Genomic DNA, 20181 nt, shown 5'->3' with positions numbered 1-20181 from the left:
TCGTAGCACTAAGAAGATCACTACTCCCACAGATTTATGCTAGTCGTAGCACTAAGAAGATCATTTAATACTCCCACAGACTTACGTTTGTCGTAACACTAAGAAGATCATTACTTCCACAGACTTACGTTAGTCAAAGCACTAAGCAGATCATAACTCCCACAGACTTACGTTGGTCGTAACACTAAGAAGATCATTACTCCCACAGACTTACGTTAGTCAAAGCACTAAGAAGATCATAACTCCCACAGACTTACGTTGATCGTAGCACTAAGAAGATCACTACTCCCACAGACTTATGCTAGTCGTAGCACTAAGAAGATCATTTAATACTCCCACAGACTTACGTTTGTCGTAACACTAAGAAGATCATTTCTTCCACAGACTTGCGTTAGTCGTAGCACTAAGAAGATCATTACTCACACAGACTTACGTTAGTCGTAGCACTAAGAAGATCATTACTCCCACAGACTTACGTTAGTCGTAGCACTAAGAAGATCATTACTCCCACAGACTTACGTTAGTCGTAGCACTAAGAAGATCATTACTCACACAGACTTGCGTTAGTCGTAGCACTAAGAAGATCATTACTCTCACAGACTTAAGATCATCATCATACCTGTAATACTGTAAATTTTTAAATTAATGCTAGCGTGAATTAAATGCGAAAAATGCAAGTGGTGTTTGCTTGATCAAACATTACATTTATATCTAATCTCTGTTTATTGAGCAGCACTTGTAACAAGTATATAACAATGTCATTCAAACATTAGAAATTACATAATGGACATCCGGTGAATTGTCTCTGCTGTGAATAAGAGTTCTACTTACTCGTGTCAAACAATGCAACCCTAATTACTACAGCAAGTCCAGACAGATGCTGCCCACGCAACACAGTGTCTTCGTTTTTTGCGACTGCATCAAAGGCGGACACGCCCCAGCGAGCATGGATAGGCTTCATCCCACCTTTCTTCTGATCTAGTCTTTGTCCTGTCGCCTGCCTTAATGCCAGTCAACAGAATAAACACACACATTTTCTGAAAACACTATGTATTGTTTTTGCAGAAGTACTCAACTTGGCACTAATAAGCGGTGCCATTTGATTTGGGGAGTGGCATTCATATTGAGTCACATTTTTGGCTAGGGGCCAGCTGTCGCATTAATTAGGAGTTGCATTCGTTTCAAGATCTACAGTAATCTGAGCACCGAGTTCACTTTGTGCAACAAGCACCTGGAAAACGTAGATGTGTCGACCCCTGATATGATGCTAAAACACAAACAACATCTATTGACTAAGGGTGTGAGGTATTACCGGTATATCGGTAAATTGAGGTTAATTCTTTCCACGATACGTATCACAATATCACTCTTTCATGCATGATATATCGAGTGATTTAAAATTTGGATTTTTATCATGTGTATAATGTTATGTACTTGCCAGATGCCTTTGCTGCCCAGGAGCAAGCATCCGGGGCCCCAAGAGTAAACATTGTGTTGTGCCAGCATCTTGTTTTGTTCCATTTATGATCTTCAGTTCACACTTTAATGTATCGATTGATTCTGAATTAAAAATTTAGAATTATCCAGTGTATCGTGATTTGTATCACAATACGGCCTTGTGCATTGCAAAATATTGTGATATACTTTAAACCTCCAATACCCATCCCTACTATAGACATTGCATCTGCCATGCAATTAGACATATGCATAGATGCTTTCATCTGATTGTCATGCAGTGAAGACAGGGGTACGGTTGCAGGGCTGAGAACAGTGCACACTCCACACTAACACCAGCAGATTACCAGGCCCATGTGCACAAAGCAGTCTTATCTACAACAACTGCTAACCTGTTTTAAAATTGTTGTACTTACATTGTTTTGTTCATGTCAGTCCTGTTAAAAAAAGTCATGAAAAGTATTTTTTTAGTTGTGATTTCCAACCAGATTTGATTATCTACGTGACCTTTCCTGTCACCTTCTAGCCAGTCAGTCTTTATTGGGTAGTGAACAGGCCACAGCTAGGCCTACAGTACTTGTGATATACCCTTCTAGCCAGTCAGTCTTTATTGGATACTAAACAGGCCACAGCTAGGCCTACAGTACTTGTGATATACCCTTCTAGTCTGTCAGTCTTTATTGGATACTAAACAGGCCACAGCTAGGCCTACAGTACTTGTGATATACCCTTCTAGCCAGTCAGTCTTTATTGGATACTAAACAGGCCACAGCTAGGCCTACAGTACTTGTGATATATACCCTTCTAGCCAGTCAGTCTTTATTGAGTACGAAACAGGCCACAGCTAGGCCTACAGTACTTGTGATATACCCTTCTAGCCAGTCAGTCTTTATTGGATACTAAACAGGCCACAGGTAGGCCTACAGTACTTGTGATATATACCCTTCTAGCCAGTCAGTCTTTTTTGGATACTAAACAGGCCACAGCTAGGCCTACAGTACTTGTGATATACCCTTCTAGCCAGTCAGTCTTTTTTGGATACTAAACAGGCCACAGCTAGGCCTACAGTACTTGTGATATACCCTTCTAGTCTGTCAGTCTTTTTTGGATACTAAACAGGCCACAGCTAGGCCTACAGTCCACAGCGTGTATTTACACTGTTTCTACTGTTAAATGATGAATTAATTCAGGCTACATTCCACAAAGCAATATTAGCACTAAGACTGCCTAATGTCTGTGTGGAATATTGCGATAAAGATCACTTTGTGCAAAGAGGACCTTGTTTTGTTTCCTCAAGTTGAAATGTTTAACAATGTTTACTGGTAGCTTAATAGAATGTGAAAGTTAGGATGCATCTCTTGATATAAAGTTCAAAAGTGAAGAATGTATTGAACAAATATTTTGATAAATGTATTGCATCAATTAACATTAGTTCTAAATTTAGAATCTGTAACCTGATGAACCTCCAATTTTGCGGATGTGGTTGGGTGACACAGACCTCATCCTACAGAAACATGTACCCAGTAGTAATAATGACATCATGTCTGGTGAAAAGATGCTTTTTTAAACTGTTGTCAGGCCATTTCTAGCACTCCAAGTAAAAGGATGGATTGAAAAAATCTTGTGTCTGCCAGACTAATTTCATTGCCCATTTCATGGCCGAAGCAACCCTGACTAGTGAAAAACAAACAAGATTGAAACTTTGCTAATTGGCATATTTTTTGTTTGTATTAATTTATTTGTTAATTTCAAGAGAAAATTAAGCTGAAATAAATTTGGTTTTTATGCTTTTTTTTAACCTCATGCTTTTTGAACTTATTGACCAAGAAATTCCATAAGACAAGAAAATAATAAATAATAGTGTGATATATTATTATGTATGTATCTTCCTTGAAAGTATGTCAGGATATTGTACAACTCCCATGAATCACTGATATTCAACACCCACTCAAGAAAACAACAAATGGTAAAAGTGAAAATAAATCTGGTCACTTCTACAACATCAATTTGCTGAACTTTTGTGCTTGTAAGATTGATGTAAAATAAGATCAAATACAATATTACAAACAGAAGAAAGTGTTATATGTGCTTCTTTGATTTCATCTTCAGAGGTGTTGGCGTTGTAATGTTGGCGAGAACTTTTTCAAGGTATGTCATTGATTTATCAAAGTTTGCCTGAAGTTTATCAAAATATTTGAACACAGACTTGTCCTCGGTGGTCGTGGTGCATTTCATGCCGTAATTAGACACACAGCGCCGGTAGTGATGGAGATAGGCAACATCGGGGTGGCTCTTCACGGGTGTCCAGCGTTCCTCGTTTTGTTTGCTGATATGGTGGATCCCCACCTCGAACACCCTCCGCGGCATCACCATGACCTTGGTTCGAACATGGCTAAACTGCTGTGATCTGACCGTGTGGCCCATCGTCAGCAGCCCCGACGGATGGTTGATGCCGTGACTCGGGTCAAAGAAGGCACTAGAGAAGGACACCCCGCAATGTTTGTCCCCAATGAGTCCCGGAATAAGTTCATTCCATGTTTTTGCAGCAGTATGTGGAATTATAAACTCGTCCACGTCGTTGATGGCCATGTGCTTCATGGTGCTCATTGAGCGATACATGCAGTCGTTATGGGCCAGCAGCTGACCGTGGTACCAGATGGACTTGTCAACAACCTCTTTGGGTAACTTCCAGGGAATGAGCGTCACAAGTTTACGAGAGTGATAATGTTTTAGAATTTCGGCCATTTCATTTGTGATAGAATAATTATAAAAATAGAAATGTTCTGCACCTAATAACATTGAGAGTTCTAAGAACTCGACTAGAATGTCACTCTTGATTTTACCAAACAAAGGTGGTATACAGATACCGTATTCATATGGTTTAGTAACCATGGCAACAGGGACAATTGGCACCGAGACTAGTCTCTGGCCTGCTATAGTCTTTATCTTCACAGGGCAGAGAGTACCATTTGTGATGGGACACGAGTAGATATACCCACCAAATTGCTTGTTATGATTTTCACACATTTCGTATGGTTTTGTCGACATTTCAGTGCCGTCCCCAAACACACATGTCATGGTGAATTTGTACCGTCTATCTTTGGCAACTAACATGATGAAACGAATAAACTTCTGTTTTTTTCGATCATCCAGATATGCAGAATACACATACACACCCCTCTCGAGTTCCCGGAATCTGCCCACTCCAAAGTCGTCTGATTTCCTCATACAGTTTTTGCCGAGGTCAAGATCCCCATTGTCATCAACTTTCGGGGGTGTTGTGTTGATGATCAGCTCGCCCTTGACCTTGTCCACCATTTTCTCAAGGTTAGATATTTCTTTGGCCAAATTTTTCACATTATAGTAATTCCTAACCCATCCCTTCAGACCCTCGACACTGGCATTGAAGACCACATCGGGAATTTTCTCTCGTATTGCCGAGGTAGTTGTTTTATCTGGTTCAGTGTTGACAACAGCACTGATTGGTCGATCTACCTGAAGTCGGCTATGGAACAACAGCACCATGCAGAGATACACGCCACACAGCAACAGCAAAAAGCGTTTGAAAGTCATTGATCGGAAAAAGTGCTTTTTCATCATGCTTGTGTTTTAATTCAGGGTTTTAAATAAATCAGACCGGTGATTATTAGTTTTGACAAGAAAGTTTCAGTTATTAGTTACAAGGTGTACATGTGAAAACATGCATTATCTCCCCTTGTTTGTGAATAGCAGCCACACTTGCCTGCAGGTATGCAGCTATCACTCATATTGCCTCGTGTACTGCGTCGTGTACTGCCTCGTGTACTGCCTCCTTGTATCACCTCGTATCAGCTCGTATCACCTCCTCGCATCACCTGTATTGCCTCGTGTACTATCTCGTATCGGCTCGTATCACCTCCACGTATCACCACATGTATTGCAGTTTCTGTGTCTGAGCCAGTTGGGGATACTTCCTGTTTTAGATATTATGTCCTATGACACAGCCTCCAGTGAATAGACACGACTAGATCATTCACACACTCAGTCAAATAGTCACAGTTGACAATAATGTTGAAATTCTTAGAAATTGTTCCCAATCTGAGACATTTTGTCCTGTAGTCTTGTAGGGCTCGTTACACCTGGGCCGCGGTCATCTTAACTTGTCATGTTTCTGCCCTGAGTGGTCAAATCTGAAACGGAGAAAGGGAGATATATTGATACAATAAAATAAATATCATAAGCTACTGGTCCACTTTGTCACACACACACACATGTAGGGTCCCTCAGCCATGTAGAAGTCTGTTTTAGAAGGTTATAACACAGTTGGGATATTTCTTCGGTGATAGTACAGCATAGCTGTGTGGGTGCTTATTCTAGTACAGACAAATGCTGATTTTATAGTGCTAGCCAACTGAAAAACGATACACTACTCAGACAGTACACTGACTCTGAGCCGACCAGTCCTTGTTTTATCAATGTACTAATAGCATCTTTTGATGTCTTTGGTATGACGTTGCCAGGGATCGAAGCACTGCCTTCTGCTCTACGGGCAGAGACTCTATCCACCAGGGCGGGGCGGGGCGGGGCGGGGCGGGGCCGGGCCTGGTTCCCCTCATGGGTTCCATGTGAATAGTCTATATTTAGTCTCACTCACTCACTCACTCACTCACTCACTCACTCACTCACTCACTCACTTACATAGATGATTTCTTCGAGATTTGTATTTATGACCAGCTGTAATACCTTAAAATAATCTATTCTGTATTTTGTTGGTATTTGGATGTAAAATCAATGTGAAAATACTCCCACAGTGACAGTTTTATATGTTCCAGGAATAACAGGGCTGACAGAATGGACTCACTATAAGCTATAAAGTCAATTGGAGATATCCCGTGTAAAATATGACATTTTAAGGATAGATGGAGTGAAAATATTTCTTTATGTGACAGAATAACACACAACAGAGCTGCTCTCCTCTGTAAACAGTAAAAGATGGGACATTGTGGACATATGCCTGTTTTTTGCTCACAAGACGTACATGGAAGATTGTAGAAAAGAGATTGGTTACATGTGTGTTTGTATTGCACAGATTAAACAAATCCTTTGAAGCCTATCACTTCCATCTCACGAGAAGTATGTTCTGATAATGAAAACTGTAATTAAGACAAGTATCTATGGCAGCATTCCAAAGATCAAAGATTTCATGGCTTTCATTACTTGTCTGTTTAAAGATTAACAGAAGAGAGGAAAGATACCAATAATTTGTGGAAACCTTGCAACTTGCTCTCCCCTTTGCTGCTGTTGTGACTTCAATACGGGTTTCTGATTACAGTCAGAATGCTTTGGGAAGGATATGAAAAAACCTGATTCCACTATTGCTCAAAAGATACAAGTTGATAGAAGCGCGGGGGCACGGGTGGCCCAGTCGTCTAAGGCACATTTGCTGTGCTGAGTTGAGTCCCTTCTGCACGCCAGAAACCTATGATTGTGGGTTCAAATCCTGGTTCGCCCCGATTATGTTTCTAGGTTTGTCAGCACCATACCAGTGCTCGTGGGTTTCACCGAAGTGGTAAACGTCTGAAAACTGCATCACTTTGGGCTTTTCTCCCACATTAAGCTGACAAGCCGCAATATAACTGGAATACTGTTAGAAGTGGCGTTAAACCCAACTAATTCCACCTGTGCCCCCAATGCAGCATTGAACAACAACAAAAACAACAAACAAACAAAACAATATCAGGTTAAGAGTGCTACGGATGTTTTTGTTGCAGTCAAGTGTAAAGCTGCACATGATAACCACTGAACATTGCTTCTTTCGGATTCTATTTATTTCTACTGAAACTAATCAAGTTCAGGTCATGTATATTGGACTTGGGGAACTCAGAACTCCGGCCGGGTAGGTACTGAGTAGGACCCAGGTACCCGCAGGACTACCCAGACCCGTAGTTACTCAGGTGATATATTGTTTAATGACAAAAGTTATCAAGAACTCTACGTTTAAACTACAAGTCACTAATTTTCGCAGTTCTTCCTGACTACTACGCCCATTCCTTCTGACTTTTATATGTTTGAACAAAAATAAAACTTTAGTCAACTTCAGTGTATACTCCAGATCGTTTTATACGTGTATCTAAATACATTTTGCCAGGGCTACAGTCAAACTTTTCCTAATCAGACAGTTTGTACCTTCCTCTTGAGACCTACAGCGGGTATCCGGGTGTTTGGGTACTTTTTGTTGTTTAACACCGCAATTTTGAACAGTTCAACAACACACACTCTCCTTTTCCTGAACACTTCCTATGTAAACTTCGTGAATACAGAAATAGTACCAACCAAACACACTGTGCTCCCATAAGTATGAATCATATTAGGCTGCGGTTTGTGACAGTGTTTGAACAGATTGTACTCTAGACTTGTAGTGATGTGGGATCAGCAAACAGCCTCCGCTCACAGGGAAACACGCCCTGTTATGATATATGATGATACTTGTTAAGGGGGGGGTTTGACTCGGAGTGACATCATCACTGTTTAGTGATCACAGGGAGACACAAGTCTGTGGCTGATTCAGAGTCCAGGCTGACAGTTCACAGTGTGTCTCGCACAGTCTTCACTCTTTATCGTTACCCGGGAAGATCCAGGGTAGAATAGGTCTTCACTCTTTAGTGTTACCGGGGAAGATCCAGGGTAGAATAGGTCTTCACTCTTTAGTGTTACTGGGGAAGATCCAGGGTAGAATAGGTCTTCAGCAACCCATGCTTGCCGTGAAGATCCAGGGTAGAATAGGTCTTCAGCAACCCATGTTTGCCGTAAAAGCAACTAAGCTTGTCATTAGAGGTGACTAACGGGATCGGGTGTTCAGGCTCGCTGGCTATGTTGATGCATGTCATAGTATCACAATTGCGTGGATGAATGCTCATGATGACAATCACTGGATTGTCTGGTCCAGCCTCGATTATATACAGTCTGCCGTCATACAGCTGGAATATTGCTGAGTGCGGCGTTAAACACCAAACCAAGGAAGAGTCTGTAGTGTACATCAATGCCATCTGTTTCAGGATGTGACAACACCCAGAACACAAGGCGCACATTCCTCTCCGTCTCATTCCAGTTAATAAACCAAGTTTTACAATTAGGAACAAGAGCAGGGAACATGTATAATGACTTTCCTCATCTGTAGGGACTCGGGGCCACAAGATGATGTGAGATTTATGTATTAATAATTCTCCGTTTAAATATGCATTTTTACCATTTTGAACCAAAATAACTGAACATTACAATGCTCAGGGATGCATCTATCACGCTTGTCAAGGCTGCAGTGCTTGCTTCCTCTGCCTAGTGGGTGGGCATAAGGTCCACAGTCATCGTGGTAACTTCCAAAATTGTAATGACACGGAAACATAGATGTTCACATGTTGTACCCATGTGGAGAATAAAACTCACACCTGATGAGGCTGACACCACTCACCTATCAAACTGACCATGGGACAGACAGATGAAGTGAGATATGAACATCTTTGAGGTAATTATGAATGAATTATTAGAGATTCCTCCAGTCCCCCTCACTCACTCACTAAACACCCCGTCACACATCATCTTGTTATTTCCAAGTACCTATAGATGAAGAAAGTCGATATGAGTGTTCGCGTCTTTCTTGACTTGATGGAGCACATCATATTTATATATGCTACTTCAACAGTTATGCCGGGGTGGTGGGGTAGCCTAGTGGTTAAAGTGTTCGCTCATCATGCCAAAGACCCTGGTTCGATTCACCACATGAGTACATGACGTGATTTTGCTGTAATATTGCTAAAAGTTGCGTAAAACCAGTCAGTCAGTTATGTTGAAACATGCCTTCAACAACAAAATACAAATATATTAACAAGAAAATGCCTCCCACTCACAATTCATAAAAAATTGATTAACTTTTCTTTTTGTGGCCTGAAAGAAGCAGTGTGGCACTGCCCTACAGTCCCGTGTTTGGCGTGATGGATGACTTCACCTGCCAGATTGATCTCCTGTTTACTACAAACAAATAAACTCATGAACATGAGGGTGGGGCTGTTTCAATATAAAATTATTATTCTGGTCAATTCTGGAAAGCAATATGTTGTGACTTTGGTGATATTTTATAACTATGCCCAGCCAACTGTTCAGTCAAACACACACCACTGACTACAGAACAGGAATACTTGAAATAATGATGAGCATCAGATGGAGTGAGTGAGGGAGGGGGTTTGTCTCCAGACACCTGTAAACCGAATCAGTAGAGTCCAGAAGACATGTCAGGCTCACAATCCCATGTTTCTTTCACATATTGCAACTGGGGAAAAATGCTTTAGAGAAAATAATTTTGATACACTGACATATATTAATATATCAAAATTTCTGGGGTATCCCGCCCCGCAGAATTACTCATGACGTCAGAGATCGGAGTCCCTTTAAGAGGATTGCAATCCCAGAAATATTTATAGATAGATAGAGGAGATGAAAGTCAATATATATCTATATATTTTGGGGCTTCTAATCCCAGCATTATTATTCTTTTTGTGATGTTTTTAAGCCCTTCTGAACTTCTGTCAGTCTGTTAGATAAATGGACAGATTATTCCATCAGTTTGTGAAATGACAGGCACTTAAATAAATGCCTAAGTGAATCATATTTTACACATTGACTGTTACATATATACACGCCTACAAATGAAAAGGCTTGTGAAGATAATGACAGTGTCATCTGTCTCGTGTCGAAGAACTTCCCAATGAATGCATAAAGAAACTGGAATGATTCTGTTCAATGCCACAAAATGAATGAATAGAAAATGCAAACATCGTAACTACAACTGTTTACTGTAAATGTAAATCAAAATCTTCATAGTTCACAAGCAACAATCAGTGTTCAGAACTGCGTATAGATATTGCCTCAAAGTCTATTTCCTGTTTCATGTCACGCTCAGTTGCCTTAGCTAGGAAAGGACACATGACAGCAGATGCTAGCGGGCAGTGTTAGACAGGCAGCCTAGTGCCCCTTTAACCATGTCAATCAACCAAACAGCACACTCACGTTTGTTTCACAAGTCCCCAGTCCATGATCTGACAATAGACTAATTCTCACCTAGCAATGTTTGTTAGCTGCAGGTTCAATATCATAAACAGCGTGGGAAAGGTTTGTGTTCAATCTGATAATATTCATGCAGTATTCATAGGTGTACAGTCTTGCCCTAGTGCTGAAGCGGCTTCCATGAGGTTGAAAAAGTACAGTCACAAGAAAATTAAATATTGAACATAACAAAATATTTAAAAGTGTTGTATCAACCCCTGATATCTTTACACAGGGCTATAATTGTCCTATCAACCCATTGATATATTCATACAAGATAACTGTCCTATTACCCCAATATATCTTCACACAGGGTAATTGTCCTATCAGCCCCCTGATATCTTCACACAGGGTTATTGTCCTATCAGCCCTGATATCATCACACAAGGTATTAACTGTCCTATCAACCCTGATATCTTCACACAAGGTATTAACTGTCCTGTCAGCCCTGATATCATCACACAAGGTATTAACTGTCCTGTCAACCCTGATATCTTCACACAGGATAACTGTCCTATCAGCCCTGATATCTTCACACAAGGTAATAACATGCCTATCAGCCCTGATATCTTCACACAAGGTAATAACATGCCTATCAGCCCTGATATCTTCACACAGGATAATTGTCCTGTCAGTCCTGATATCTTCACACAAGGTATTAACTGTCCTGTCAGCCCTGATATCTTCACACAAGGTATTAACTGTCCTATCAACCCTGATATCTTCACACAAGGTATTAACTGTCCTATCAGCCCTGATATCTTCACACAAGGTATTAACTGTCCTATCAACCCTGATATCTTCACACAAGGTATTAACTGTCCTATCAACCCTGATATCTTCACACAAGGTATTAACTGTCCTATCAACCCTGATATCTTCACACAAGGTATTAACTGTCCTGTCAGTCCTGATATCTTCACACAAGGTATTAACTGTCCTATCAACCCTGATATCTTCACACAAGGTATTAACTGTCCTATCAACCCTGATATCTTCACACAAGGTATTAACTGTCCTGTCAACCCTGATATCTTCACACAAGGTATTAACTGTCCTATCAACCCTGATATCTTCACACAAGGTATTAACTGTCCTATCAACCCTGATATCTTCACACAGGGTATTAACTGTCCTATCAACCCTGATATCTTCACACAGGATAATTGTCCTGTCAGTCCTGATATCTTCACACAAGGTATTAACTGTCCTGTCAGCCCTGATATCTTCACACAAGGTATTAACTGTCCTGTCAGTCCTGATATCTTCACACAAGGTATTAACTGTCCTGTCAGCCCTGATATCTTCACACAAGGTATTAACTGTCCTATCAACCCTGATATCTTCACACAAGGTATTAACTGTCCTGTCAGTCCTGATATCTTCACACAAGGTATTAACTGTCCTGTCAGTCCTGATATCTTCACACAAGGTATTAACTGTCCTGTCAGCCCTGATATCTTCACACAAGGTATTAACTGTCCTATCAACCCTGATATCTTCACACAGGATAATTGTCCTGTCAGTCCTGATATCTTCACACAAGGTATTAACTGTCCTGTCAGCCCTGATATCTTCACACAAGGTATTAACTGTCCTGTCAGTCCTGATATCTTCACACAAGGTATTAACTGTCCTGTCAGCCCTGATATCTTCACACAAGGTATTAACTGTCCTATCAACCCTGATATCTTCACACAAGGTATTAACTGTCCTATCAACCCTGATATCTTCACACAAGGTATTAACTGTCCTGTCAGTCCTGATATCTTCACACAAGGTATTAACTGTCCTATCAACCCTGATATCTTCACACAAGGTATTAACTGTCCTATCAACCCTGATATCTTCACACAAGGTATTAACTGTCCTGTCAACCCTGATATCTTCACACAAGGTATTAACTGTCCTATCAACCCTGATATCTTCACACAAGGTATTAACTGTCCTATCAACCCTGATATCTTCACACAGGGTATTAACTGTCCTATCAACCCTGATATCTTCACACAGGATAATTGTCCTGTCAGTCCTGATATCTTCACACAAGGTATTAACTGTCCTGTCAGCCCTGATATCTTCACACAAGGTATTAACTGTCCTGTCAGTCCTGATATCTTCACACAAGGTATTAACTGTCCTGTCAGCCCTGATATCTTCACACAAGGTATTAACTGTCCTATCAGCCCTGATATCTTCACACAAGGTATTAACTGTCCTATCAACCCTGATATCTTCACACAAGGTATTAACTGTCCTATCAGCCCTGATATCTTCACACAAGGTATTAACTGTCCTGTCAACCCTGATATCTTCATACAGGATAACTGTCCTATCAGCCCTGATATCATCACACAGGGTATTAACTGTCCTATCAACCCTGATATCTTCATACAGGATAACTGTCCTATCAGCCCTGATATCTTCACACAAGGTAATAACATGCCTATCAGTCCTGATATCTTCACACAGGGTATTAACTGTCCTGTCAGCCCTGATATCTTCACACAAGGTATTAACTGTCCTGTCAGCCCTGATATCTTCACACAAGGTATTAACTGTCCTATCAACCCTGATATCTTCACACAAGGTATTAACTGTCCTGTCAGCCCTGATATCTTCACACAAGGTATTAACTGTCCTGTCAGCCCTGATATCTTCACACAGGGTATTAACTGTCCTATCAATCCTGATATCTTCATACAGGATAACTGTCCTGTCAACCCTGATATCTTCACACAGGGTATTAACTGTCCTATCAACCCTGATATCTTCACACAAGGTATTAACTGTCCTGTCAACCCTGATATCTTCACACAAGGTATTAACTGTCCTGTCAGCCCTGATATCTTCACACAAGGTATTAACTGTCCTGTCAGCCCTGATATCTTCACACAAGGTAATAACTGTCCTGTCAACGCTGATATCTTCACACAGGATAACTGTCCTGTCAGCCCTGATATCTTCACACAAGGTATTAACTGTCCTGTCAACCCTGATATCTTCACACAAGGTATTAACTGTCCTGTCAGTCCTGATATCTTCACACAAGGTATTAACTGTCCTGTCAGCCCTGATATCTTCACACAAGGTAATAACTGTCCTATCAACCCTGATATCTTCACACAGGATAACTGTCCTGTCAGCCCTGATATCTTCACACAAGGTAATAACTGTCCTGTCAACGCTGATATCTTCACACAGGATAATTGTCCTGTCAGCCCTGATATCTTCACACAAGGTATTAACTGTCCTGTCAACCCTGATATCTTCACACAAGGTATTAACTGTCCTATCAATCCTGATATCTTCACACAGGATAATTGTCCTATCAGCCCTGATATCTTCACACAAGGTATTAACTGTCCTATCAGCCCTGATATCTTCACACAAGGTATTAACTGTCCTATCAACCCTGATATCTTCACACAAGGTATTAACTGTCCTGTCAGTCCTGATATCTTCACACAAGGTATTAACTGTCCTGTCAGTCCTGATATCTTCACACAAGGTATTAACTGTCCTGTCAACCCTGATATCTTCACACAAGGTATTAACTGTCCTGTCAGCCCTGATATCTTCACACAAGGTATTAACTGTCCTGTCAGTCCTGATATCTTCACACAAGGTATTAACTGTCCTGTCAACCCTGATATCTTCACACAAGGTATTAACTGTCCTGTCAACCCTGATATCTTCACACAAGGTATTAACTGTCCTGTCAGCCCTGATATCTTCACACAAGGTATTAACTGTCCTGTCAACCCTGATATCTTCACACAAGGTATTAACTGTCCTGTCAGCCCTGATATCTTCACACAAGGTATTAACTGTCCTGTCAGCCCTGATATCTTCACACAAGGTATTAACTGTCCTGTCAACCCTGATATCTTCACACAAGGTATTAACTGTCCTGTCAGCCCTGATATCTTCACACAAGGTATTAACTGTCCTGTCAACCCTGATATCTTCACACAAGGTATTAACTGTCCTGTCAGTCCTGATATCTTCACACAAGGTATTAACTGTCCTGTCAGCCCTGATATCTTCACACAAGGTAATAACTGTCCTGTCAACGCTGATATCTTCACACAGGATAATTGTCCTGTCAGCCCTGATATCTTCACACAAGGTATTAACTGTCCTATCAACCCTGATATCTTCACACAGGGTATTAACTGTCCTATCAACCCTGATATCTTCACACAAGGTATTAACTGTCCTATCAACCCTGATATCTTCACACAAGGTATTAACTGTCCTATCAACCCTGATATCTTCACACAAGGTATTAACTGTCCTGTCAGCCCTGATATCTTCACACAAGGTATTAACTGTCCTGTCAACCCTGATATCTTCACACAAGGTATTAACTGTCCTGTCAACCCTGATATCTTCACACAAGGTATTAACTGTCCTATCAGCCCTGATATCTTCACACAGGATAACTGTCCTGTCAGCCCTGATATCTTCACACAGGATAACTGTCCTGTCAGTCCTGATATCTTCACACAAGGTATTAACTGTCCTATCAGCCCTGATATCTTCACACAAGGTATTAACTGTCCTGTCAGCCCTGATATCTTCATACAGGATAATTGTCCTGTCAGTCCTGATATCTTCACACAAGGTATTAACTGTCCTATCAGCCCTGATATCTTCACACAGGATAATTGTCCTATCAGCCCTGATATCTTCACACAGGATAATTGTCCTATCAGCCCTGATATCTTCACACAGGGTATTAACTGTCCTATCAGCCCTGATATCTTCACACAAGGTATTAACTGTCCTGTCAGCCCTGATATCTTCACACAAGGTAATAACTGTCCTGTCAGTCCTGATATCTTCACACAGGGTATTAACTGTCCTATCAGCCCTGATATCTTCACACAAGGTATTAACTGTCCTATCAGCCCTGATATCTTCATACAGGATAACTGTCCTATCAGCCCTGATATCTTCATACAGGATAACTGTCCTATCAGTCCTGATATCTTCACACAGGATAATTGTCCTATCAGCCCTGATATCTTCACACAGGGTATTAACTGTCCTATCAACTCTGATATCTTCACACAGGGTATTAACTGTCCTATCAACTCTGATATCTTCACACAAGGTATTAACTGTCCTGTCAACCCTGATATCTTCACACAAGGTATTAACTGTCCTATCAACTCTGATATCTTCACACAAGGTATTAACTGTCCTATCAACTCTGATATCTTCACACAAGGTATTAACTGTCCTATCAACCCTGATATCTTCACACAAGGTATTAACTGTCCTATCAACTCTGATATCTTCACACAAGGTATTAACTGTCCTATCAACTCTGATATCTTCACACAAGGTATTAACTGTCCTATCAACCCTGATATCTTCACACAGGGTATTAACTGTCCTATCAACTCTGATATCTTCACACAAGGTATTAACTGTCCTATCAGCCCTGATATCTTCACACAGGATAATTGTCCTATCAGCCCTGATATCTTCACACAAGGTATTAACTGTCCTATCAGCCCTGATATCTTCACACAAGGTATTAACTGTCCTATCAACCCTGATATCTTCACACAAGGTATTAACTGTCCTGTCAGTCCTGATATCTTCACACAAGGTATTAACTGTCCTGTCAGTCCTGATATCTTCACACAAGGTATTAACTGTCCTATCAGCCCTGATATCTTCACACAAGGTATTAACTGTCCTATCAACCCTGATATCTTCACACAAGGTATTAACTGTCCTGTCAGTCCTGATATCTTCACACAAGGTATTAACTGTCCTATCAGCCCTGATATCTTCACACAAGGTATTAACTGTCCTATCAGCCCTGATATCTTCACACAAGGTATTAACTGTCCTATCAGCCCTGATATCTTCACACAAGGTATTAACTGTCCTATCAGCCCTGATATCTTCACACAAGGTATTAACTGTCCTGTCAGTCCTGATATCTTCACACAAGGTATTAACTGTCCTATCAGCCCTGATATCTTCACACAAGGTATTAACTGTCCTATCAGCCCTGATATCTTCACACAAGGTATTAACTGTCCTGTCAGTCCTGATATCTTCACACAAGGTATTAACTGTCCTCTCAACGCTGATATCTTCACACAAGGTATTAACTGTCCTATCAGCCCTGATATCTTCACACAGGATAATTGTCCTGTCAGTCCTGATATCTTCACACAAGGTATTAACTGTCCTCTCAACGCTGATATCTTCACACAAGGTATTAACTGTCCTATCAGCCCTGATATCTTCACACAGGATAACTGTCCTGTCAGCCCTGATATCTTCACACAGGATAATTGTCCTATCAAACCTGATATCTTCACACAAGGTAATAACATGCCTATCAGTCCTGATATCTTCACACAGGATAATTGTCCTATCAAACCTGATATCTTCACACAAGGTAATAACATGCCTATCAGTCCTGATATCTTCACACAGGATAATTGTCCTATCAACCCTGATATCTTCACACAAGGTAATAACATGCCTATCAGTCCTGATATCTTCACACAAGGTATTAACTGTCCTATCAGTCCTGATATCTTCACACAAGGTATTAACTGTCCTATCAAACCTGATATCTTCACACAAGGTATTAACTGTCCTATCAACCCTGATATCTTCACACAAGGTATTAACTGTCCTGTCAGTCCTGATATCTTCACACAAGGTATTAACTGTCCTATCAACCCTGATATCTTCACACAAGGTATTAACTGTCCTGTCAACCCTGATATCTTCACACAAGGTATTAACTGTCCTGTCAGCCCTGATATCTTCACACAAGGTATTAACTGTCCTGTCAGCCCTGATATCTTCACACAAGGTATTAACTGTCCTATCAACCCTGATATCTTCACACAAGGTATTAACTGTCCTGTCAGCCCTGATATCTTCACACAAGGTATTAACTGTCCTGTCAGTCCTGATATCTTCACACAAGGTATTAACTGTCCTGTCAGCCCTGATATCTTCACACAAGGTATTAACTGTCCTGTCAGTCCTGATATCTTCACACAAGGTATTAACTGTCCTGTCAGTCCTGATATCTTCACACAAGGTATTAACTGTCCTGTCAGTCCTGATATCTTCACACAAGGTATTAACTGTCCTGTCAACCCTGATATCTTCACACAAGGTAATAACATGCCTATCAGCCCTGATATCTTCACACAAGGTATTAACTGTCCTGTCAGTCCTGATATCTTCACACAAGGTATTAACTGTCCTGTCAGCCCTGATATCTTCACACAAGGTATTAACTGTCCTGTCAGTCCTGATATCTTCACAAAAGGTATTAACTGTCCTGTCACTCCTGATATCTTCACACAAGGTATTAACTGTCCTGTCAGTCCTGATATCTTCACACAGGGTATTAACTGTCCTGTCAGCCCTGATATCTTCACACAAGGTATTAACTGTCCTATCAGCCCTGATATCTTCACACAAGGTATTAACTGTCCTGTCAGCCCTGATATCTTCACACAAGGTATTAACTGTCCTATCAGCCCTGATATCTTCACACAGGATAATTGTCCTATCCACCCTGATATCTTCACACAGGGTATTAACTGTCCTATCAACCCTGATATCTTCACACAAGGTATTAACTGTCCTATCAACCCTGATATCTTCACACAGGGTATTAACTGTCCTATCAACCCTGATATCTTCACACAAGGTATTAACTGTCCTATCAACCCTGATATCTTCACACAGGGTATTAACTGTCCTGTCAGCCCTGATATCTTCACACAAGGTATTAACTGTCCTATCAGCCCTGATATCTTCACACAAGGTATTAACTGTCCTGTCAGCCCTGATATCTTCACACAAGGTATTAACTGTCCTATCAGCCCTGATATCTTCACACAGGATAATTGTCCTATCAGCCCTGATATCTTCACACAGGGTATTAACTGTCCTATCAACCCTGATATCTTCACACAAGGTATTAACTGTCCTATCAACCCTGATATCTTCACACAGGGTATTAACTGTCCTATCAACCCTGATATCTTCACACAAGGTAATAACATCCCTATCAGTCCCCTGATATATTCACGCAATGATTTTAACAAATATTGGTTTCTTTTTAAGAAGACCTACACATGTCTTAATTATATAAATTGGCCTTATTTCATCAACTAGACGATGGAATGACCCCTATGAGCAAAGTGTTTACAGCTAAAAGAAGAAGATGTATTTCACTGTAAGGTTGAAGAAGTGTTTGTAGATCTTCTAATCTGGCCTACCTTTGGCAACAGAAAGATTCGTATCATGTCTGAACACAGTTGTCAGAGAAGGCTCCTCGACATGGCCAATCAATCATTCTGACACCAACAAGTAACGAAAAAAATAAAATATCTACTGACCTATCTCATCCCCTGCTAGTTACTTGAAACAGCTCAGTTGTGGGCTAAATATATGTATTGTGTATGCTTTAAAAAACTCTTTCAGGAAAGAAAAATATATCTTTTACAATTGACCGGGGTAATAATGTGGTGTGGAAATATGTGCCAAATAAAGGGCCTATTATTGTTGTTGTTGTTGTTGTCATCATCTACTAATGTAAATGTACAGTATTTCCAGGAATGTTCCAGCTGTATGACGGCGGTCTGTAAGTTATCAAGACTGGATCAGACAATCCAGTGATTGACATCATGAGCATCGATCCACGCAATTGGGATACAATGACATGCATCAACCAAGTCAACGAGCGTGACCACCCGATCCTGTTAGTCTCCTCTTACGACAAGCATAGTCGTCTTTTATGGCAAGCATGGGTTGCTGAAGACCTATTCTACCCTGGATCTTCACGGGTCTGCTGATCCCGATTCAACTGTAGATGGTCTACTGTGCATGGAGAAATGCAGGCTTGGTCACAGACACTAGGTCTCCGTACCAGGCCTTCTTATGGGATCTCCTTACCAAGTCTCCTTATAAGATCATCTTACTTGGTCTCCTAACTGGATCTCATCAGATCTCCTTACCGGATCTCCTTTTGAGATCATGACAGGTCTTATCAGGTCTCCCAACTGGATTTCCTTACTAGATCTCCTTACGAGTCTCCTTACATGTTTTGTAGGGGGTATTAGAATGAAAACCGTCTGTGAGTGCTTCCATCCATGCATCGGTTCATGCAAGATATTGTTTCCGTGGCAGATCATGAAAACCGTACAGTACTCCTTTACCAGACTTGGCACATAGATAGGTCTGGTGGTGAACCGGTGCCTTTTGGTAGTTTGGGAGTTTTAAAAAGTGTATTTTTTTAGTTTCCATGTCAACAACTTTGATTCAGGCTAAAAATGGCGGTAGTAGGATATCGGATAACAGAAATTCCAGCATGATGATATTGATTGCTGTTTATAATAAATGCCTAGTATAAAGTGTAATGGGATATACAATCTAAATATAAAATAATCCTGCCTAGCTAGCAATCTTTATATCTTTTTTAAAATCTGCATTTACAGTGAGTTTTAAACCAAGTTTCCTTGCTCCAGCCAAGAGCTCAATTGATTTGATTCTTTTACAGATTATAAACTTGTCCCTGCACTCCCAGGGCCTCACAATATGGGGTGCAAGAAAATATGGCAGTTTAAAAATTGGTAATACAATGTA

The 20181-nt window shown here is 40.7% G+C and overlaps 1 protein-coding gene across 5 annotated transcripts in view; it reads right to left on the bottom strand.

The window, feature by feature from the left end:
* Positions 1 to 687: 687 nt before the first annotated feature.
* LOC124112365 (beta-1,4-galactosyltransferase galt-1-like) overlaps positions 688 to 20181 on the bottom strand; it is a 49331-nt gene continuing 29837 nt past the window's right edge. For all 5 annotated transcript variants that reach the window (XM_046472440.2, XM_046472441.2, XM_046472442.2 and 2 more), the window contains exon 2: positions 688 to 5624. In XM_046472440.2, coding sequence (XP_046328396.2) covers positions 3535 to 5055 — 1521 coding nt within the window. In that variant the 5' untranslated portion in view covers positions 5056 to 5624 and the 3' untranslated portion in view covers positions 688 to 3534. The remainder of the gene's footprint in view (positions 5625 to 20181) is intronic.

The sequence above is a fragment of the Haliotis rufescens genome, unplaced genomic scaffold (genome assembly GCF_023055435.1).
Source record: "Haliotis rufescens isolate VD_foot unplaced genomic scaffold, xgHalRufe1.0.p SCAF_48, whole genome shotgun sequence".
Classification (NCBI taxonomy): Eukaryota; Metazoa; Mollusca; class Gastropoda; order Lepetellida; family Haliotidae; genus Haliotis; species Haliotis rufescens.
This window is presented reverse-complemented; position numbering and strand designations above follow the sequence as displayed.